The following is a 23,562-nucleotide window of genomic DNA, read 5'->3' on the forward strand; positions in this document are numbered from 1 at the left end:
CGAGTGACATTTATCTGAGGTGACTGGGGTGCAGGCCCATTGGACTCAGAGAAAGGTCTGGGTGACTTATCACAGTCCCTTCCAAACCCATGATTTTAAAAGAGGCAGATAAGTACCCCATGGGGCTCTTGTTACTTTTAAAATTGATAACTTGCTTCTGTTCAAGAAGCGCTTTGCAGGCCTAATACATTAATTATATCTGCAGAGAGGCTTCCATCTGCAGATCTCAGGGTGCACTGCCAACAGAGGCTGCAGCACCGCTCCATCTGGGTGGACAGAGACACTGAGCGTGGGGCTGTTCAGAGTCACACAGCACATCATCAGAGGAGACCCGAAAATAGACGTCACGTGCTTCCAACTGTCCGCCCACAAATCCGGGGATAGGGTCTTCTCATTCGTTCCTTCTCTCTCTGAGTCTCTGATTTAGCAATGACCTGGTTTAGTTTAGAAAAACAAACATACAGCAGAGGGTTTTTGAAGTGAGGGGTTTATTTGTTTTGAAAGAATATGGTCAGGCCGGTGCTGTGGCGTAGCGGGTTAATGCCCTGGCCTGAGGCGCTGGCATCCCAAACGGGTGCCGGTTCTAATCCCGGCTGCTCCACTTCTGATCCAGCTCTCTGCTATGCCCCGGGATAGCAGTGGAAGATGGCCCAAGTCCTTGGGCCCCTGCACCCGCGTGGGAAGCCTGGAGGAGGCTCCTGGCTTCGGATCAGTGCAGTTCTGGCTGTTGGGCCAGTTGGGGAGTGACCCATCGGATGGAAGACCTCTCTTTCTCTCTCTGCCTCTCCTCTCTCTGGGTAAATAAATTTTTAAAAAATATGGTCAAATCAAACACGTGGCAACTTCCTTCAACTTTCCATCTCCACCTTCTGTGACAGGGCCCTAACCTGTAGTGACAAGCCCAGGGCTCTAAGCCGAGCCATGCTGTGCAAACCCGAGCTGCCTTCAGAGCTCCATGAAGCGCCTGTCTGGGAACGCGTGCCCCTCTCAGCCTCAGACTGAGCGCCTGGGAAGCCCAGCTCCCTCTGGATGCAAGAAGAGGAGCAAGGACCTGTGCAAACAGACTGTTGACAACAGCAGCCTGGAAAGCAAGGCCAGCTGCCTTGCCAGGGGCTCCGGCATGCCCCAGTCCTTGAGGCAAATCCTTTGGTCTTTGAGAGTCCCGGTCCCACAGCCTGTGAAATGCCTTGACATCCAAGGGAAGTCAGTGCCTGAGGGTTCTCCAGGACCCTTGGTGGTTGTCATTACACTAACATGATGAGCTTACTGCCACTGATTATGGGCTAATTCCCCAAACTCCTCACCCCCAATCAGGGTGGAGAGACTGCCTCAATCTTAGCTCAAATGTCTTCCGAATACCTGAGAACAGCCCAGCAATGCCATGGCTAAGGGCTGCATAACCAGAGCCATGTCGATAAAGGAGATGCCCGGATTTACCAAATGAGGGAGAATGGCCCCTGCCCCTGTCCTGACACCAGCAATGGCAGCAGTGCACACTCACTGACTCAGTCTCTCAGAGGAGGGCAGGACTCTGACCCTGGTCTCCTGCCTGGGAGCTCTCCCTGTCACTCTCCATGCAACTCTCCTGGTGCATGATCAAGCTGCATCACACACACATATGGGACCCTTCTCTGACTGTATTGACAACACCGGGCCATGTCTGGGATGTTGCTAGTGCAACCGGCGAAACTGAAAGCAGTAGTTTCTACTTGTGGCTTCTAAAGAAACGTATGGAAAGCAATTTGTATAATCTAGGGAAGCACGTGGGTTGGATATGGGTTCCATCGGGTGAACGAGCTCTCCGCCTTGTGGTTACGGCATAAATATGCATGAGGAGGGCCCGCCCTATATGAAAATCATAGGTTCCGTATTTACGGCATGTGGAACTGGATAAGGGTTTGGGGCTGCGCTGGGCTGTGGCCTGCGTTACTGGACTACATTTGCCGGCAGCGTTACTGGACTACATTTGCCGGCAGCATGCCTGCCATACGCCAGCAGCAGTGTGATTGGCTTTCTCACAGGCAAACTCATGATTAATTGCTGGATGGACAGAGATTAAGAAGAGGCCGTGCCTTGGCTGGGGAGGCTGGAAAAGAGTTGGGTAGTCTTCCTCGTCTCTCGGCAGCAAGGAGAGTCATTTCCCCACAGGCCCAGGCTTGCCTCAGCCCAGTGTTTTACAAGGGTATAGCACAGCCATCCTCGACCACCTTGACCACTCATTCATCTTGCTTTGCTCCAATTCCCCAGCTCCTGGACTTTGATAAACTGCAATGGTGTTGACAGTGGCCAGGGAATTGAAATCGAGTTCCCACCTTTCTCTCCAAACATCACAACCCCCTCTTCACTCCCTGTACCCCAGAAAGGCATCTGCAGGTCCTCCCCCTACACCGCAGAGCCGAAAGGCTGCTGCCTCCATCTCTGCTTTGCTTTTTGTCTTAAGTCCTATTGTCTGATTTCACTTTCAAGCCCAGCACCTAGCACCAGTTTGCTTGGCTCAGTGCCCAGCGTGCAGCGGCCACAAAGAGAAACTCAGTTGGTAGCACCCAGTGTGGACGAAGCCTCTCCCCAGTGCTGCCTTTAAGTGCCTTCCTCACACCACCCCTGCCCCCTTTGTGGCATCTACACAAACTGCAGCAGACTTGACAATCTATTTGGTATGGTTCACTCGACGATTTCAACCCCAACAGCCCAGAGGGATGAGCTGACACACCTCAAGCCTTAAATGCAGATGCCTGTCTTAAATACATGTGAAATCCAGAAAGAGATCCACTAAGGAAGGGGCAGCAGGGATCCCACCCGCCTGCCCACCATGCCACGGCGGGGCGAGGGGCTTGGGGAGTGGGGCACGGCCTAACTGGCATGCTTTCCATTTCCCTGCCTCCTTCTAAGTTCCAAGACGATGAAATTACAATGGGGGAAGAGAAAGGGCTTTTCCTCTGCCCCCGCTGCCTTGGTTTGGGCACCACTGATTCCTAAATCAAAAACAAAACCCAAAGTCATCCCTTGGCTCCTGGGGAAAGCAATTCAGCCAAGGGTGAGAAGAGAAGGTGAGAGAGAGAGAGACAGACAGAAAGAGAGAGAGAGAGAGAGAGAGAGAGAGGGAGGGAGGGAGGGAGGGAGAGAATGAATATGAATGTACCCAGCATAAATGACTCTGGAGGCCAGGAAGCCGCACCCAGTTCTCAGGACTTTCTTCCCTGGGAAATGAATACTAGGGAGGAAGCCATCCAAATGTGCAGTGCGAAGGTATTTCCAAAAGCAGATTTCCTACAAATGGTGTTTTAAATAGCATCCCGGGCCATCTGTGTGCTTTTAAAATCAGCTTATGCTACACTATCCCTCTGGCCGGCGCTGCTAGGTCATTGAGCCTGGACAGGGAGAGAGTCAGGTGAGTGTCCGCCTTCTCCCCGGGCCCCACCCCCTACCCAGCGGCTGGCCTCGCCTGCTGGCGGAGCTTCATCTCAGGTTCTGCCCGTTTCTTACTGGAAAGCATGGGGGGGAAGAGACAGTCTGAGTGGAAAAGGAGCAGGGGGTGGCAGGGACTCAGTCCCAGAGTTCCCAGCACCCAGCTTCCAACCCCCTACTGAAGTCTGGCACCTCTTCCTGAAACCAAATCAATGGTAAACTAGACCTGGCCCACGCACCCAGGTAGGGATGTCTTGCCATTACTAAGCACCTCACTTTTTTCACAGGAGAAATGGGAACATCGTGTGTGTGTGTGTGTGTGTGTGTGTGTATGTAAAAGAGGGAGAGAAATTGATTGATTCTTGGTAATGTGTGGCAATCACGACTTCCAGATGAATGGTATTATGTTACTATGGCAATTTTAACTTAAAAAAAATCCACTCCTTTAAAAAGTCACATTTCCCAAGACTGCCAACATTTCTGGGCCCAAGGCTTCCAGGTGCATGGGCAAGAGTGAGACACCGTGGGGCAGGGCTAAGGGCCAAGGACAGACCCTTTGGAAGAGATCTTTGGCCTCTCTGTCCTTTGATCATTCTCAAGCCAACAATCAGGGGCCCGGTAGAGTGGGAGGCACCCTAGACTCCCTTCCAGGCAAGGGTGAGCAGCCTCTGGAATTCCTAGGACTCCACTGGTCTGACGTGCCTGTAGAGCCATCGGGGCTGGGCTGCCATCACACACACTCTCATTCTGCCCCCATTCAGGTGAGGTGCTAGGGGTGTCAGAGCTGCCCCACAGACCCCGTGGGCCATAAAGCTAGCACACTGCCAGCGGCAGCTGCAGACCCAGAGTGCCATGTGTTCTAAGAAAGCCGAGTGCCAGACAGTCATCCATATGTGCAACAAAAGGCCCGCACCACCCACGCGGACCACACCTCCGCAAGCCACAGACACGGAAGGCCCCAGTCGGGACAATTCAATGGCTCGCTGCTAAGCCCATGGCCAGTTCAGAGCCGGTCCCTGGCAAACGGAGTTTCTCCTCATTATTCATTGTCCCCTTTCTTTCTCGGGGACATTGTGATTCCCTCTCAGGATCTGTGCCCTTTCATTTCCAGACCTCGGCAACTCCTGAACTGCAGTTTCATGTGGTTTTGTGATTGTTAACCCAGCATGTGGAAGGGACTCAGGCCATAAATGCTCAATGAATCCTGTGTGGGGAGGCGCGAACTGGGAGCGCATTTTCCCCTTCATTTGCAGTCAGAGAGCACTCTGCAAGCTCTCTCTGCTGTGCAAGAAGAAGCTCCTGAAGCCAGGCTGTCGGCAAACGGTGTGTTCCAATGACTTTAGCATAAGAAAGACTCCCAGGGTCAGCGTGTCCCTGGCCTCCATCAATTATTTCAGCCTTGCTCAACAAGGCCACCTCCCAGGTGTGGGGAAGCTGCTCTAGTCCCCCACCCCTCCTGCAGTGCTGCAGTGTGTCCCTGGGGTGGGGCATGGACTTACCTTGTGGTTTTTGCCATGCCGGTACACCATCCAGTCCTCACCGTTAGTGCTGACTTCCAGCTTGTAGGATTTGACATAGTAGCCATTCTGGGTTTCCCTGGAAGTTGCTCCCTGTGTCGCAATGGCCGTGAGCATGGTCAGAAAGCGAAGATCCACCTGAGGAAGAGAGGGGGAGGAGTCACCAGGGGACCCCCACGCCCCACGTGGGGCCAGCACCTCGCGTTCCCTCAAAGGACACAACTGGGATACTTAGCTCACAACCTGCGTCTGAGACTCACTGAAATGTATTTGTAATCAGTGTCACTTTGCAATTCCATTGAACAGTGAAAATCAAATTAATGTGACACTAAATAGGACACCTTGAAAATGCAACTTGATCATATTTCTTTCTGCTTGCAAATCTGCATGGACATTAGTCAGTTTTTCTCAGAATAACCACTGAGCATCTAGAACTTTGATCCCTTCTTACTAACTGTGGCCTGCCTTGGACGGGGGAAACGGAAGCTGCATTAAAGGAACAATGGCAACTAATCCATTCCACTCCAGTGCAGTCCAATCCAATCCAACCCAATCCACTTAGAATGCCCTAGTGCAGGAGCCACAGTTCTAGCTGTGTCCCCTCCCCACACTCCCTGGCTCCATTGTGTATTTAGTCGCTCAGGTCACTAGGAGGTCAAAGGGCTTGCAGAGTCTGCCCAAGCAATTAGGCTTATGCACCAAGCCTGACCTTTTGCTCTATGAGGAAGGTGGCTAACATTCCCCCCTACAATGCCAAATCCATTTGGAAATTGCTAGATATCATTCCCCAGTCACCACGTGCACAGGCAAAATTCAATTCAGCAAGCACTTATTGGCATCTTATGTGTTCAGCATCACTATGCACTCCGAAGGAGGAGGCGGTGCTGTCTGTATGTATGAGAAACAGGTGGATGGGCACAGGAGAAGCTACATGACTAAGGGCCCAAAATAAAGAGTACAATCCACAGAATGCCAGTATTAGAGAACTTCCAGGAAGCTTTGCAGGAGGAGAAGGATTTTTGGATAGGAAGAAAGGAGAGACAGCGACAGATGGCCTTAGGTTGTGCTGTGAGGACCTCTGTGGGCTCCTGGAGTTTCCAAGTGATCTTTCTCCTTCTCCTGTTGTCTGTTCTGTCGTTTCCTTCTTGAAGAGAGGTCACTGTGTCATCTCAGAGCCAGGACAGACTTGTCCAGGGGTCACAAGGCTGTCTGCCATGTGTCATAAAAGCAGTCATTGCTCTGGTATGGAACCAGCAGCTTGCTCTTCCCCTGTTTATTTCTTCCCATGGGATGAGCGCTGGGCCAGTCTGCGGTACAGGACCATTACTCAACAGGAGCTGCACGTCTTACTCAGAAAGAAAGCAAACAATAGTCTGAGACGACGCTGCAGAGCATCTGGGTAACTTGGGTTCTGTTCCCGGTGCTGACATTTTCCCCATGTGTTCTTCTGAGAGCTATGTGCAAAGCCTTCCTGGCAGGGCTCTCGAACAGCAGCCAAGATCAGGAGAAGCTGCCATGCTCAGCTAGCACCTCCCCAGACCTGCCCTCAGGAAGACGCCCCAAGTCTCTGATGCCTTTCTGAGCCAAGAGGTGGCTAGAGAGAGAACTGCTGAGATGTCTGTGGTGATAGGGCAAACAGCATCTTGGCTAAACAATGTCTCCAGTCCTGCTAATTTCTGTAAGGGCAAGGATGATGTCCCTCTCACTCACCAATTTATCTCAGCACATACAGGGTGCTTGGAGCAGTCTTGCTGTGCCTGACATACATGTGTGGAATGAATGAATGAATGAATGAAGTGCTCGAGTATGCTGTGTTCATCTTCTTTGTGTCCTTTGTCTGCCCTGAAGACCCATTCCCACCATACCCCTGTCCCAGCAGTACCTCCGCACTCTTCACACACTGTGGAATCAGAGCATTTACCTGGAGATACTCCTTGTTGGAATCCAAGTTGGGGGTCCAGCCATTGTCATCACCGTGGAGCCGGCTTTGTTGAGGGGTCCACCTCCCATCAGAGTAGGTAGATGAGGCACTGATCTGTTCATTGGCGATCCGACCAGATTCCATTCCCAGAGGGACATTGCATTGGAAGTCTGAGAAATGGAGGAGGTCAAGGGCAGGGTTAGGCCTCTCAACTTGTAAGCCCTGGGACCCTCTTTCTAGGGACAAGTCCTTGCAGGTACTGTCTCATCTTAATGACCCTAATTATAGACTCGCATTTACAAAAACAACTACACTAAGTCAGAGAGCTTGACAACCCCTCTGGGTCTGAAAGAAACTACCTTGGACCTAAAAGAAATTAGGCTACAGATAAATAAGAACTATCATGCAAATGAAAAACACAATCTAAAGCATAAGCTGTTCCTGCTGCAGGCTACGGATGTGCAGAGATGCCAGATGCACCGTGCCTGCGATACAGGTAAACAGGAGATAGACGTGGGGCCGCCTGGGTGGGCTGCTACTCCGTGGGAAGCCTCATTTATTACTGCATACCCAGGAGGCACTTGTGCATCTCTTTCTTTCAACTGTCTCGTGAGTTCTGGCACAGAAGCCAGACATCACAAAGCATAAATACCTGTCTTTAGGAGACCTCTTTTTGAACACACGCATGTCACGCTCTCTTCCCTTGTACCACCTGTCTGGGCAAATTGACTCGGAAGACACTTACTCTGGTCTTGTGCTGCCAGTTAAATTGCTGTTCTTCCCCTGGATGCTAAGGGCAATGATCAATATTTAGGTGTGTGCGTGTTTGATAAAGGACCAGTCATCTTTTTGTAGTATCACACCTATTCTTTAGCTATTTGTAGACCCTGGTACAATTTGCCGCACTGTTCTTTGGTCCCTCAATCTTCATGAGCTCTTTGATGGAAAAAATGAAAGCAAGACTCGGAGCAGAACCCAGAGACTTTGCAGAAGGCCGGGCTGTTGTGTCTATGGTTTTGGAGATGGTGAGCTCTCTACAGCCATGGCAGGGTGTTGTCCGTGTCACCATTCTTAAAGGACTTCTTTGGCCCTGAACATTTGGGCTTTGAAGTAGAAATGACAACATATCTGAAGCACACATCCAAGAGCTGTTGATATGATTCCTAGGCAGATGTGCTACAGTTTCACGACACAGCTATCAGACAGCTGATTTCAATTTAGAGTTCAGGGTCAGAAACTCATAGAACTCACAAGTTCTATGACCTCTGGGGTCAGTGTGGCAGTTTTCAATGCTTTGCCCAGAAGTTGGCACACGGTAGAAACTCCAAGAACTATATTTATTAGAAGTGCGAAGTGAAAGTCCAAGCATATGTACCAGTCTAGCCAGGAAAAGCCTGCCAGAATTATGTCATAGTCAGAGGTGTTTAAAAGCGGACACACACACACTCACACACAGAGAGGTTTAATGTGACTCAGTTTTATGAAAATGGCCCCTAGGGCTTGGAGAGAGAGAAAAATGTCTTCATTTTTCTCCCTGGAGGGGGCCTGTATACAGATCATCCTACCTAACCTTCCTTTCATTCATAGGCAAGGAAACCGAGGCTTGAGAAGCCCTGTGAGTTTCCCTGGGAACGATCAACTCTTGGTGCACATGTTTCTTAAAGAGCAGTGAGCGCCCAGGTCAGCACTGGTTCTTTTCTCCTTCGTCTCTGCCTGGCAAGAGGATGCAGCCCCTGAGTTGGACGCCAGAGCAAATTCTGCAGCGTTCCCATCTCCTTCTCCTGCAGAGGCAGCCTCTCTTCACCTGTGCACCCCGAAGCCCCGAGGGGATGGCAGGACCGAGGTCCTCAGGTGGCCAACTCACTCTCTAGCGGCTCCTGGTGGACCAGGTAGTAACGCGCAGAGAAGCCATCCTTGGCCACCGCCATGTCCGTGTGAAAGGTCAAGGAGAGGATCCCTGTCGACGAACGGAGCTCAGAGGGTGTTTTGGTCCCGCAGTACTTGCCAATCAGAGGGCCAACTGGACATGCAGGGCAGAGAGAGGCAAGCAGAAGTCAAATGTCACATTTGGTTTTCAACACAATCTGTTCCACCACAGTTTGTCACAGTAGAGAATCCCATTGCATGCATTGACATAAAAACCAAAGAACAACCAAAGAAGTGGTTTTAAGAACAATGGCTGAGGCCGGCACTGAGATAGAGTGGGTAAAACCACTGCCTGTAGTGCCAGCATCCCATATGATTCTGGTTCGTGTCCCGGCTGCTCCATTTCCGATCCAGCTCTCTGCTACGGCCTAGGAAAGTAGTGAAAGATGGCCCAAGTCCTTGGGCTCATGCACCCAGGTGGGAGACCAGGAAGAAGCTCCTGGATCTTGACTTCGGATCGGCCCAGCTCCAGCCATTGCAGCCACTTGGGGAGTGAACCAGCTGATGAAACATCTTTCTCTCTCTGCTGCTGCCTCTTTGTAACTCTGACTTTCAAATAAGTCAATAAATCTTTAAAAGAGAGAGAGAGAGAGAGAGAGAGAGAGAGAGAGAACAATGTCTAACATTTTCTCTGTACAGAAAAAAAGCACTTTCCCCAAGTTGGCCTCGTTCTGGTCTCAGCACCCTGGGAGATGGGCTGGAAAGGTATCATTATGACGCCTGTGCTATACAAAAAGAAATTGAGGTCCAGCGAGGTCTTGTGACTGGCTTTTGTTTGCTCACACTGCTAGGAAATAGCAGAGTTGGGACTCAAGCCTTAGCTTTCTGATTAAATGGTATGCTTTTCCTCGGAGAGAAAAATGCATTAAGTCTCCCTTATATTGGAAAATACTTAAAATGATGACAAAAGAGATTCATCCCCCCCTCCAATACTGGCTATGCTCAAGTTCTGTACTGGCCCTTACCCCAGAGGTACAGGCTTCTCTTGGACTTGGGTGATGCACTTTCCAACATCCATGACCATATTGATAATTAAAAATTGATAGCAATAATAATGATGACAACAGCAGCCAAAATATACAGAAGAGTCACAACTAGGTTAAGTCATTCCTCCAAGGTTGCACAGCTGGTAAAAAGCAGAGTGGGACTGGCATCCACTCAGCCTGGCCCTGGAGTCATTCTCTTTGGCTGTAGAGACTAGCCACTTTCTATACTGACAACCTGGGAAAAGAACATCACCTATAGATTTTCCTCATTCACTCCCAAGTATTTATTCTGTCTCCTGTCCTTTCCCAAAGAAAGATCTGCAAGAAAGTAGACCGCCTTTCTGTAAATTCTTTCACACCATCCTTGGTGAAGGAGAAGAAGAGAAAGTCATCATGGGTCACCTAAGAACTCCAAGGAGCGTTTAAGTCAGAAGTGCCCACGACAGTGGTGTCACTCACCATGCGGAATGCCATCCCAGATGTCCAGCCAGTCATACTTGCAGTCTCCCTCTCCCACTTGCAGAGGGTCATGCTCCAGGTCAAAGGTCAGGAACTGCAGGATTATCTCCATCTTGGGTTTGGCCAGGATGGTAAAGGTGCAGTCCAAGTTGTGTGGGTATTTCTCAGGGAACCCAGGGGACTCGATGGTCCCATTGGGGCTGGTGAAGTTTTTGGAACAATCTTCAGATCCTGTATGCAAAAGAAGAACTGTAGCATTAAGATGAAGATGGCTCTGTCTCTCCTTCTCTCTATAACTCTGCCTTTCAAATGCATAAATAAACCTTTTTTAAAAATGGCTTTCTTCATTGCCTCTGTCACATGGGTTATTTAAATATTTGGACCCCAATTCCCTACTCACGAGGTTTTTGTTTCTACTCAAGTGGCCCTTGATCCATATTTCAAGCCCTCAAGTATTTCTCTCTTTAGGATAGGAATCAGGGAAGCACAGCTGGCTCACTCCACACATTAGAGGAAGGGCAGCAATTGGGGAACTGGGGGTGAGGGGCAGAGAAGCGTGTGTGTGTGTGTGTGTGTGTGTGTGTTAGAGAGAGAGAGAAGGGGGGAGTGGATTCTCTTGAAAAGAGGAACAGAATCTTCTTTCTCAGCCACTCAGCTGCTCACTGTAGAAATGTAAGTTATTTCAATCCTTAAGGAAGGCTTGCTGGTTGCCAGCAGGGAAAACAATGTTGCCCCTTATTTACTGCTGACCTCAACACTAGCCCCTATTGTACCACAGCCAACTAAGTGTGCCCTTCTCCCTCCAAGATCCAAGGTGCCTCAGGGGAGGGGCAAAGGGGAGCTTGGGTCTCATTCATGTCATGACTATATTAAAACGAGCTGCTCTGTAGTGCGCAGACAATTAACAATCGACGTTTTTAGCCGGTGGATCACAGTGGGGCGCTGGGGATGTTAAAGGCCGCTCCAGCAGCAAGTTGGGAAAAATGCAGCAGTGTATCGACATTTGGAAGGCTTCTGCTTCCTTTGTGATGGGGATGGCCCTGTTTCGCTCCTCCTGGGCGCTCTTGTGTGCTTTCTGGGGGTGCTGGAAGGCATCCTGATTAAATGCGGCACACGCTCACAGCCTGGTGCGAGCTTGGACAGGGGCAGGAACTCCCAAGAGGATTATGGCCACCATATCTCCTGATGCCTCTAGGTGGAGTCCTCTTCAAAGAGCCCTCAATGTGCTTTGCCCGGGGGGCCCCCATTTGCCAGGGCAGAGCCACAGAAGGGTCCCTGGAGCACGGTAACCCAGACCCAGGAATCCACAGATATTCATGGAGCCAGAACTGAGGCCAGGGAGTGCCATGAATCTTGATGCTGGGCAATCAGAATGGATTTCATTCACCACATTCGGATTTTCAAATCAGAAAAGGAAACAGAATTTATGAGGAGGATGATAGGCACTCCAAGCACGAAGAGGGAAAAAACATAGAAATACTCAATAAACCAGGTGTTTACGGGCAGGAAGCGTCCCCCGGGGATGGCACTGAAATATAACGATGTGATGTCAATACACCGATCTTAGCCTGCAGCAATGTCTTTATCCAGGGCTCCTGTAGCAGCCCCTCTGCAAGGCTCTTTTATTGATGATGGCTTTCTGGAAAGCAGCAAATGTCTGACTTGGAAAAGGTGCCATGCAAATAAGTGGGGGAAGAGGAGAGCTGCAGCCCACAGAGCAGGAAATCCTAATATCCCCTACCTATCTATCCATTACCTCCCTCCAACTTAATGCTGTGCCTCTTGAGGTGGGAACCAGGGACACAGGAGGGCAACAGCAAACACTTCCTTGGCTTCTTTGGAGGCTCTAAGTGCCCCCTGGGGCATGGCCGAGGCAGGGTAGGCCCAGAGCTATGACTGGCAGCTAGGCCTGGAGGGATGAGTTGGGGCTGCTTTGTTCTTCATCAGGCCTTAAATTCCTGAGGGCCCCCTCAATGGCCTGGGATGACACAATTTAGCAAAGCCCTGCCAGCTGGCAGGTCTTCAGGGGGCCAAGAGGAATTCTGAAAAGGTTAGAGTTTATGGCCCCATAGAGCCTTCTTCCTGGGCCACTTAGGGAGCCTCACGGCTGGGTGGAAATTAACTCTCTATTCACAACTTGCTGGAGAGCTAGAAAAGGCATCCAGACCTTCCCTCTTAGCACTTGCTCTATTGTCATTCTCTTGGAAGGCCAGGGGAATCCCTAGCCCCCTGGGAGTGTAGGATTGATGGAAGAATCTTCCCTTGGTCCCTCTCACTGGTGGGGCACCAGAGCTTCCACAATGGAAGCCCAGGAGTTCAAGAGAGACTTGAAAAATGTGAAAGGCCTAAGTATCCAGTTTCCAGGGTCCTGAAGTCCTGCATTCCACTGGGATGGAATTTCCAACCTTAGGAAATTAAGGAAAAAAGTGCGTTTGTCTGTCTGATAGATGGCTATGAATGAGAATATCCACTGGCTTATTTTGAATGAGATCATAAAACTTGCCAGTGTTGGCCTTTTTTACGCAGAAAAATCAAAGCTATGAAACTTGCATTCATGTCTTACTGAATCATTGTGCTGTCTGCAGCATGGTCAAAGCATCAGGGAGGCAGCTGAACATCAAACACCAAGGAAAAAGCTCAGAGAAAGAGACAAAGGTTGAGTCTTGCAGATATCTACTTAATGCAAGCTCCTCTCCTACAATGTGTTGGAAGGGTAGAAGGTTAAGAAGAAAGAACGCAGTCAACAGATCCTCAAGTCCACTCAGTGCTAAGATTCTCCATGGAAACTGGGGGATTTGGGTTCCAGCGAATGCTCTCATATAAAGGGCCCTGCTCTCACAAACTCCTATTCTGTTTTTCTACTGTCAATTTTATAACTTTGCAAGTGGAAGAAGTTTCTACATATATAACAATATGAAAGACAGAGTGGATTTATTCAAAGTTGAGCCTGGCTGGCCCACAGATGATCCCTTCAGTTCCTTAATTCAGGGCTCAGGTAGAAAGCCCTCCAGGTTTTCTCTCACTGTGAATGACCCTAGAAATTTCAGTTTCAGAAATGTCACTGGACATCAGCAAGCAAAAACCTGATCTTGAACTTTGGTCCAAGGCACATCAGAAAAAAAAAAAAAAAAAAAAAAAAAACACCAAACAAGCCAAAAACATATGTTCCACTGATTCCATTTCCAATGTCATTTTTTAAGTTGCTCAAAAATTCGTTTTTTTTGAACTGCTCACCACTTGGTCATTTGAGATCTACGCCAGTCATCTTTTCCTAGCCTTTTCTATGTGCACACATGGAATCTTTTATAAGCCCCTTCACCTAGGACAGACACAAACTTTCCACTGGGGCCACGAGCCCCGTCTGCTTCTGCATTGAGGGTTCTCGGTCTCTAATTCTGCAGAGACTCTCACTAGGCCAAGGCTATTTGCATATCTGTGTTGACACTTTCCCCCTTCTTTCTCTTTATGAATGCGACTAGCAAACATAGCTGTGTTTGTTTGGATTTCTGCAGCGCGTACACCCATTTCTTTCATGTTCTGTGGATGATGTCAACTTGGTGTATTTTCTCTTAGGACTCCTGCCGTGGACACAGGGCAGGGGCACGGCACCTGGCAGTCCTTCTGAACTTCCCAGTGGGTGTGTTTCATACAGGGTTGACTTTCCTGCCAAGAGCTGCTCTTCCGGATGGGCACAGCAGAGGTTTGAGCGGCTTCGATATGGCGGCCACTGCTCCCACCCCTGCTCACTTTCCCAGAAGTGTGGCTGTTGCTGGCACAGCAATGCCAGTCCTTCCATTTCTCCATGCCCAGCCGTCTACCTGCATTGGCTGGCACCATGGTTCTCAGGCAGTTCACAGATGTGTTGCTTCATTCGAAATCCTACTTTGGCATCTCAAAATGGCAATGAATTATGACACCCTCTTGAATGTATTATCTTTTAATATCCTCCTCTCGAATCGGCACAACGGGGAGAGTTAACATTTCCTCTCTGCGCGGCTTTCCGGAGAGCGTGGCATCACGCCTTGTGAAACAGTTGAGAGGCGCGAGGCCACAGATGGGCTTTAATGGCACGGCTCACCCTTGCTCTGGCTTCCCTTGGCCGGCTCCCGGGAAGATCATGCTTGGGGGCTGTTTGTCTTTCCTGATCACCACAGTGGAGCCAGGTGACAGCTCTAGAACTGCCTAACAAACTTCCCCAGAGCCGCTGGATCGCTCCCTCGTTTTCGTAACCACAGCATGTTAACTGCACCTTTCCTTAGCACGCGCCCATCCTGCCTCACGTTACACTTTCCCTCTCGATTTACATTTACAAGTGTGTTCTTCCAACACTGACTGTGCATCTGTTAGGTGTGGAGGGTTTACACACTTGTCTCGCGCCCTGGATTTGGATGTCCTATTGGTACTGGCGATGCTGGTTTGCATCTTGCACAGGAGTCGCGAGAATGGGGAGCACAAGTGATCTGGGGGCCTCCCACCAGCCCTGAGCCCCTGGACACACAGATTGTCAGCCTGTGAGAACTGACTGTGGTCAACAGCGTGAAAACCACAGCAAACAGACCATCCTGGGACGCGTATCCTGTGACAAACCAGCTCCCACTCCGGCCCGACACAGCTCCCCCAGATCCACCCACCCCCACTTCATTTGGTTCCAAGTTCTTGTTCTCGGGCAGACAAGTCTGACAAATATTTAGACAGAGTGGACAGAAAAAAGTGCTTTCAGCAGCTACCACTTCCTTTCAAGAAACTGTTTAATGAAAAAGAAAATATATATGAATAGTTCCCCTCACACTGAACTCAACAGGCGCCGGCCTCAGGCCTCTGGATGTCAGGGCTGACAGCTCCCCCTGCCCAGTCCCATCCACGAGTTGAGCTGTAAAACCGAACCTGGAGGTGGGGATGGGGCTCAGGCCGAGGGGGCAAAGCAGAGGAGGTGCTCCTCGGCCTGGAGACGGTGAGTGAGCGCCCCCCACGGAGAGAAGGACACGGATGCCTTCCTGCAGGTGCTGGGACTGCATCTTGTGGATGGATTGGCTACACCCAGGGTTTTCAGGGCCCGCGAAGTGGCAGGCAGCCCTGATGGGATTCTAGCAGCCAACTGAAGAGAGTCCGTGTTTGCTGCCTCTTTCTCTGTTTTCTTTTGGATGACTTTTCTTTTCTTTTTTTGACAGGCAGAGTGGACAGTGAGAGAGACAGAGAGAAAGGTCCTCCTTTTCTGTTGGTTCACCCCCCAATGGCCGCTGCAGCTGGTGCACTGCGCTGATCCGAAGCCAGGAGCCAGGTGCTTCTGGTCTCCCATGCGGGTGCAGGGCCCAAGCACTTGGGCCATCCTCCACTGCCTTCCCGGGCCACAGCAGAGAGCTGGACTGAAAGAGGAGCAACCGGGACAGAATCCGGTGCCCCAAGCGGGACTAGAACCTGGGGTGCCAGTGCCGCAGGCAGAGGATTAGCCTAGTGAGCCGCGGCGCCAGCTTGGATGACTTTCCAGGGAGGCTGCTCTCTGGTGTTCAGAAGTCAAGGGTGGAAGGGAAAAGCTGCTGGAAGGAGGAATCGCCAAGGGGAATCTGGATGTCATCTTTTCATTCAAAAGCTACAGTGGGACCCCTTTGTGGGGTGGTCAGGGTAAGATCTGTAGAAACTCTAACAATGAAAAGATTATGTCCTTCAGCCCCATGTAATTCCAAATAAAGGCAACATTAAACCGTGAAGTAATTGGGGAGGAAGTTCAACCAAGGTTTGCTTTTTCCCATGAGGATTATTTTGACTTTTTAAACACATAAGAGTCAATACTTCCAAACGGTGTTTGTCCATATATTTGGTGCCCCCTACTCTGATAATAGCATAAACAGTGCTCTGGGCAGGCACTGTGGTGCAGCAGGTTAAGCCATGGCCTGCAGTGTTGGAATCCCATGTGGGAGCCACTTCAAGACCTGGCTGCTCCACTTCTGATCCAACTCCCTGCTAATGTGCTGGGAAAGCAGTGGAAGATGACCCAAGTCCTTGGGCCCCTGTACCCATGTGGGAGACCCAGAAGAAGGTCCTAGATCCTGGCTTCAGCCTGGCACAGCTCTGACTGTTATAGCCATTTGGGGAGTGAACCGAAGATCTCTGTCTCTCCTCTCTCTCTCTGTCTCCCCCCCAACCCTGTCTCTCCATAACTCTACCTTTCAAATAAATATTGGGAAAAAACAACAACAGTGTTCCATCTGCCTGCCACTTTTCAACTGAGATGGTGACCTCAGCTGGCTTTTCATCTCAGGCATCTCTACCTTGAGCCTCTTCCTCTGTCACCTTGCTCTAGCTGGATGGAATTGTAACCCTTGTTCACCTGTCTCAACCCATGGAGCTGCTATACCCCCACCCCATGTCCCACCTTCCTCCCCAAGATGCCTCTCTCCCCGCCCTTCTATGGGTGACCCCTCTGACCTGTCTTGAAGATCTCGTAGCGCAGGGAGAAGCCTGCCCCCTGCCGGGCGTAGTCAGAGGTGAACTTGATGTAGAGCATGGAGCCCGAGGAGATGATGGTGGGTGGGGCGATGTTCCCACAGTGCTTGCCCAGGAGGTCTGCGGATTCACTGTCCCCATCCCGAATCTCAATGAAGTCATACCTAGGTGAGGACGACACAACAGACACAAATGAGAACGGATCACTATGAGCAGATGAGAAGGACCGCTGTGTCCCCCCATTCTCTCCATTTGTCTGTAGACACGCAGGTGTCCCAGACGGACAGACATGGGGCTCTCAGGTTCACTTGCGCACCTTGGGAAACACTGATGGGGAAGTATTGATGCTTTGTGAAAGCCACAGAGCCAACGGGCATGTGGTTGGGAGCCTTATCCTGTGCCCACACGAGAGCAGTGGCATCGCTCTATCAAGCATCTCAAAGCTAACATCTCTCTTCCTTCCTTTGCCAGCATTATTTTTATTGCCGTTTCTATCTCTCCGAATTTTGGTCTCTTCTTCATAGTTCTGTGTCATTGCACATCACTTAACTCCTTTGAGTATCAAGTTCTTCATCTATAACGAGGATAAAAAATACCCACTTCAGGGCCAGGCATTTGGCTGAGTGGCTAAGACGCTGCCTGGGATGCCCACGTCCCACTTCAGAGCATTTTGGTTCAGTTCCTGGCTCCAGCTCCCAATTGCAGCCTCTTGCACATGTACACCCTGGGAGGCAGCAGGTGATGGCTCAAGTTCTTGGGTCCCTGCCACCCAAGTGGGAGACCCAGATTGAGTTCCCAGCTCCTTGCTTTAGCCTGACCTAGCCCTGGTTATTGTGGACTCTTGGGGAGTGAACCAGTGGATGGAAGCACTTTCTCTGTGACTCTCAATTAAATAAAAATTTTTTAGAAATCTACTCCAAGGAGTTGAGAAGGAGATGGAATGAAAAAAAAAAATACACATATATATGTACAGGGTTAGGCACTGTGCCAGGCACACTGGGGATGTTTCAGAGAAATCTGTTTATTTTCCTGCCCCCCACCACTGTCTCCTCCTCTTCTCTTTGTTAGTGACAAAGACTCCCCATCCACAGGCCACCTTCCTGCCACTTTCACATCACCAGGCTCTAGTCAACAACACTTCTTAAAAGGAGTCAGAGCCATATTAGATAAGGCAATAAAATTCTCTCTCCCACGGCAAGGGGTGGATCTCTGGGGACCTCGAGTTGACTGTCAGACTCAGCAAGGGGCAGGGTGAGCTGCCCTCCCTGAGCTGGGGCTAGGGGTGGGGAGGAAGATGCCTCAAAGACACCCTTGGCCAGGTTCACGGCTGATGCACACATAATGCACCGTTTTATCTTTACAGACGCACATTTTCAGCCGCGGTATGTGCTCTGGCAGTCTTCACGGGCTCTGTCGGTCTCCCTTTCTGGGTGCCCAGTTAACAGTCCTGTCACAGCTGCCTAGGTGGGAAACTTCTCAGCACCAGCCCCCTTCAAATTGCTGACCATTATTTACTGACAACCATTCATCCCCCTCTCTCTTCCTCTCTGTTTATTTATTTTGCATCAACCTGTGAAAACAACACCTAAGACATCTCTTGCTGGTGGGTAAAGAAAGGGGTGGGAAGGCTGCCTTCCCTGGACCACGCCTGTGGCCCCTGTCACCGCACAGCATCCGTGGGAGCCTGCTCTCAGCAGAGGGGCTGGAGTGAGCCTCGGCTGAGGCCCTGCTCCAGCCCCTAGAAGCCATATTTTCAGTCTGCTCATCCGCTGCCCCATAAATAAGCCTGTGCAGGAAGAAAAAGGAGATCAGGAGTGGCTCATGCTTGGATGGAGAGGGCTGGACCCCTGCAGCCAAAAGAATGGCAGCATTGGGCATTTGGTGCAGTGTTAAGTTACTACTTGGGATGCCCACATCCCAGATCGAGTGCCTGGTTCAAGTCCTGGATACTCTACTTCTGATCCAGCTTCCTGCTAATGTGCACCTGGAGGGAGTGGGGGGGGCAAAGGATGATGGCTCAAGTACTCGGTCCCTGCCACCAACTTGGGAGACCCAGTCTGACTTTCAAGTTCCTGGTTTTGGCCTAGCCTGACCCTGCCTGTTGTGGGCATTTGGAGAATGAACCAAACAGATGGACGATCTCTCCTCAGCTTTCTCTCTGCCTTTCAAGTAAAATGGAAATAAATAAAAATTAAAAACAAAAAAGCCCTAATTCTTAAGAAGTAAAAAAGAATGGCTGAAGCAGTCCAGGGTCTGGAGCAGTTTCCCCCTGCAGTTCTGGGGAGAGGGGCAGAGACTGGGTAGTCCCTGGGGGTGATTTCAGTGTGAGAAGTGGTGCTGACTTCGAAAACAGGCTTCCTCGCTTCGAAAAATAAAAGTGAAAAGACACTTATTTCGTTCTCAGAGGAAACTCCCAAACTGTCTGGAAAACCCCTCCTGCTATTTTCATGCTGAGAAGGGAGTGTGCACTGGGTGAGGCACTGCCCTGGCAGTGTGCAAAGGAGGAGGAATCCTGTGCCTGCACCTGCCACCGCTGACCACACAGCCCCGCCAAGCTCCCTGCAGGGGCACGCAGGGCTCCGGGCGCCAAAGTTCCAGTCCTGCAGGGAGACACAGCTGCAGTTGGATCCCAGCTTGACCACTTTTTAGCTAGGTACCCTTAGGGCAAGTGACTGGATCTCTCTGGGCCTCAGAAATGGGGAATGTTAGAGGAAAACAGGGCTGTGGATAGATCCTTTCTCCTAGGGTGGTGGTGAGATGTGACTGAATCGAACGTGTAAGAAGTGTGAATACCTAGTCTGGACCTCAGTGTGTGTGGAAGGTTAACTCATTCATTATGTCCCCAGCCCCATTTCAGGATCAAGGAGGCTGGGACATGGAGAGGAAGTGGCTGGCCCACAGAGATACAGCAGATGGGCCTGCTCAAGTATTTGGGAAAGATGGGTCAGAAGTTAATATGTACACAGCCTTGAAAACAATCAAATGATTGTAGCAAGATACACAGGCATCTGTGTGCATTACATTTTTTAAAAGCATGCGAAAAGTTTGATACACAGTTTGTAAGCAGCATACTACAAAGGTCCAAGCAAGTAAACTAATTTCAACATATTTATAAACAAAGTGCTCTGCCATTGTACATAGTGCTACAGGTCTGAATTTTTATGTTTTATGGAAGAACTTTAAAAAGGTAGGCTATTAAAAGTGTGTCGAGAAATACATACATACATATATATATATATATATATATATAAAAACCTTGTGTGAACATAGAGAAACAAATCTGAAAGACTACACTAAAACAGTCACAGTGGCAAGACATATGGATGGTAGGATAAATGATAATTTTTAATTTCTCCTTTGTTGTATTCTATTATCTGCCTGTTTATAATGAGGCTACATGTTTTAATAAGCCAAAACTACATAAAATCAAGCTGCTTTCCCACAGTAAAGACCTGAGGAAACGGATCCAGCCCTGAGGACACAGCGGTTGAAGCTGTAAATTCGTCATCACCACCATCATCCTCACCATCACCACCATCATCGGACTTGCAGAACACCTTGCATGGTGTCAGGCACATGGCCCACACTCTAAATACGTGAGAAACATCTCACAGAGCACCGGGGAGCTCCAGTCTTTGTGCTGCCAATTCCTGCAGGAAGGACGGCCAGGCCCTGCCATCCCACTGGCCTGTTCATCAGCGTGGGAGGGTTTCATCTCCTTGCTTAATCACCCATGGAGTCATTCTGGAGATTAACAGAATGGCATGCAGCAAACCTGCTCCTCAAATGCTGCTGCTGCAAGCTCACCCCAGTTTACTCCACAGATCCAGCACCTCAAATCCATTTTCGTCCTTTAGCCAGCGAGAGAGACCGCCTATCTCCATACTCAGGTAGTAAAGGGGTGTTTTGGTGAAAGGCTCCTGTCTCTCAGTTGTATTACACATTTTCTCTCTGAGCTTGTTAGTTCAAGGACCCCTCTGGTGAGTCCTTTTGTAAAGCAAATAGGCAGCCCTTCCAAGCACTTCTTAGAAAAACCACATTTTTCTATCAGGTTTGCTCAAGGGAAGAGTGACCCCAGGGCTATCACTGGCAGCTGCAATGTCCCCTCCCCCTCCAGGGTCCTGGTCCTGTGCCGTGGACAAGCCCCACTTACCACGCGGTTTTCTGGCTGGGCTTTTTCTATACAGGACACACTCCAAATGGCATGCTGACTTCACACAGAACGTCTCATTTACCTCCTGTGTGACTGACTCATTTGGGGAAATTTTTTTATTATTAGGGATTTGCCACAGCTGGAGTAAATCTTCTTAGAAATTTCCATGTTGTCAGGTTCATTTGTGGAAAGCCCAGCAGAGGCTTAGGAAGTTTGTGGCCTTGGAATAAATATGATTTTGCATTGAGCATCAAATATCCAGTGTTTGTTTGGTAAAGGAATCTGGGGTACAAAAGAGCTCACCCCAACCTTAGTCAAATAGGATAACCGGGAAAACTGCTCTTAAGTAGGCATTACTCACTTTCCGAAGGCAACAGACATTATTAACTACAGTGTTTGCATTTCATTATCCATAATCTCTCTCAAATGAAAAAATTCCTTTCAAAGCTTTAACACTACCTTGTATTTATTATTTGTTTATTTATTTATTTTGCCATGAGCTGCAGTGGCCGCCTCTATTCCAGGCTCTTTCTCTCTCTAAAACGGATCCTATCGCATCCTTTAACTTTTCTCCAGATTCCAACATCTGCATGTGGAACATCTGTCTGGAGACCGACTTCTCTACTTTTTTCTTCCACTTCAAAGTCTTCATGTCTCTCCCCAAACCTGCATTTGGGGCGTGGGAATCTTGGCGGTGGAATTAATTTTAAGAGTCCACAGGAGAGAGATGAAGAAGCAACAACCTCATCTCTCTTTTTTTTTTTTTTTTTTTTTTGACAGGCAGAGTTAGAGAGAGAGACAGAGAGAAAGGTCTTCCTTCCATTAGTTCACCCCCTAAATGGTCGCCATGGCCAGTGCGCCGCGCTGATCCGAAGCCAGGAGCCAGGTGCTTCCTCCTGGTCTCCCATGCGAGTGCAGGGCCCAAGCACTTGGGCCATCCTCCACTGCACTCCTGGGCCACAGCAGAGGGCTGGACTGGAAGAGGAGCAACCAGGACAGAACCGGCGCCCCAACCGGGACTAGAACCCAGAGTGCCAGAGCCGCAGGCAGAGGATTAGCCTAGTGAGCCGTGGCGCTGGCCAAGCTCATCTCTTTCTATCATCACTAGGCCAACATGCAAAGAGGCTTTTGAGTTTCCATAAGTCTATCAGCACTTGACACTGCCCAGTAGGGCAGCCGGGGCTGGGCTAGGCAGGAGAGGGTCCAGCCTCTGTCAGAGTATCAAGGTATGGATGCCACTCAGAACCATGTGGGAGGGGCTCTAGATCAGACCCAGTACATAGGTCCTCTGAGTACCAATGTTATTTGTCTACTGAATGGAATTTGGGTCTGCGTCCCGGAACACCTGTGCCCACATCTGCCATCACAACCCTTGTCAAACAGGCCACGCCCCTTCCATGCTGCTTGTGTCATAGAAGATCTGTAACAGTGTGCAGATGGTGAGCCCTTCCCGGCCCCCTGGGACCTGGCACTTGCTGTTTCCCCTCTCTGAAACGCTCTTTGCTTTGGGCATAGTTGGTTGTTTCTCAGCCTTCAGGTCTACGTGCAATGCCACCTCTTCAGAGAGGCTGGCCCTGAGCACCCTGCGTCAGATGGGTGGTCCTTACGCTCTATCTCACCAGCTTCTTCTTTTCTTTACGGCTATTATCAGAATCTGGAAAGGTCTTGCCTTGTTTCTGCTTAGGAACTATCTCCTGCACTGGACAGTGAGTCCCATAAGAGCAAGGACCTTGCTTGTCTGCTGCTGAGTGCCTGGCATGCAGGAGTGACCAGCAACTGGGACTTGTGGTGGTTGCTCCCTGTTAACACAGCAGCCCCCTGTGATGACGCTTTCCCAGGGATTTGGTAGGTTTGGTCCACTTCGTCCTCCGTCTTTGTGCCCCAACACATTCACTGAGCTATTCTGGTTGCATGTGAAACCCAAAATGTTGCCTCATGACTCAAAAACATGAAATATAACATTTTGAGTGGAAAAAACATCTCAAATCATGCTGACAGCATTTTCACTATTAGCGGCAAACAAATCAACTATAATTAAAATGCTGTCAAAGTGATTTGAGATTTTTCTCACACTTTCAAAGTTCCATATTTCATGAGTAGATTATCCAGGCCAGAGAATTTATCGCCTCCTGCAGTGTCTTTTTTTCAGGAGGCTCAAAGACATCTACAAACACTGTCTTATTAATCCTTACATCAAACCCTGCAGGGAAAATAGGAGGAAAAGCCAACAGGACTGTGCACAATTTCCCAATGAAGAAGCTGCCTGAGACATAAAGAGACCACGAAGGCAGGGCTGCACAATGCTGAGGTCTCTGGCCAGCTCAGGTCTACGGCCAGGACACCTGCTTCTCGCGCTCTGTACGGACGCCCAGCCTTAATGGAGAAATTGGCTTGCTGTCAGGTCAGGATTTTTAAGAAGTAAATTTCATTTCCTTGAATTTCTCCTTTCATAGGCACCGCTCATTTAATAAGAGGCCGGTCTATCAATGGAAATTGCTTATATTTTATTGAGCAGTTATGATGTGCCTGGCCTTCAGCTCAGAAATGATTTAATCCTTATTTAGACCCCCCAGGCCCTATTACAATTCCCATTCACTTGCCGATGAGGAAACTGAGGCCCAGAGTGGTGAGATGACCTGACCCAGGGCACACGACAAGGAAAGGTTGGAGTCAGCCCTGGAGCCCTGAAATCTCACCTCCTGCCCTTTGCCTCCTTGCGGAATGAAGACCAGAGAGCAATGAGAGTTCCAACTT

General features: G+C 49.7%; 1 protein-coding gene across 4 annotated transcripts in view; it reads right to left on the reverse strand.

Annotated features, from left to right (window-relative positions):
• NRP2 (neuropilin 2) overlaps window positions 1–23,562 on the reverse strand; it is a 117,328-nt gene that overhangs the window by 66,226 nt on the left and 27,540 nt on the right. For all 4 annotated transcript variants that reach the window (XM_008259015.5, XM_008259014.5, XM_008259017.5 and 1 more), the window contains exons 3-7: window positions 16,638–16,819; window positions 10,215–10,445; window positions 8,708–8,863; window positions 6,844–7,013; window positions 4,905–5,060 (exon numbers count right to left, since the gene is read on the reverse strand). In XM_008259015.5, the coding sequence (XP_008257237.1) occupies window positions 4,905–5,060; window positions 6,844–7,013; window positions 8,708–8,863; window positions 10,215–10,445; window positions 16,638–16,819 (895 nt within the window). The remainder of the gene's footprint in view (window positions 1–4,904; window positions 5,061–6,843; window positions 7,014–8,707; window positions 8,864–10,214; window positions 10,446–16,637; window positions 16,820–23,562) is intronic.

Source organism: Oryctolagus cuniculus, chromosome 3 (assembly GCF_051225735.1).
Source record: "Oryctolagus cuniculus isolate XC-2025 breed Fujian yellow rabbit chromosome 3, ASM5122573v1, whole genome shotgun sequence".
Taxonomy (NCBI): Eukaryota; Metazoa; Chordata; class Mammalia; order Lagomorpha; family Leporidae; genus Oryctolagus; species Oryctolagus cuniculus.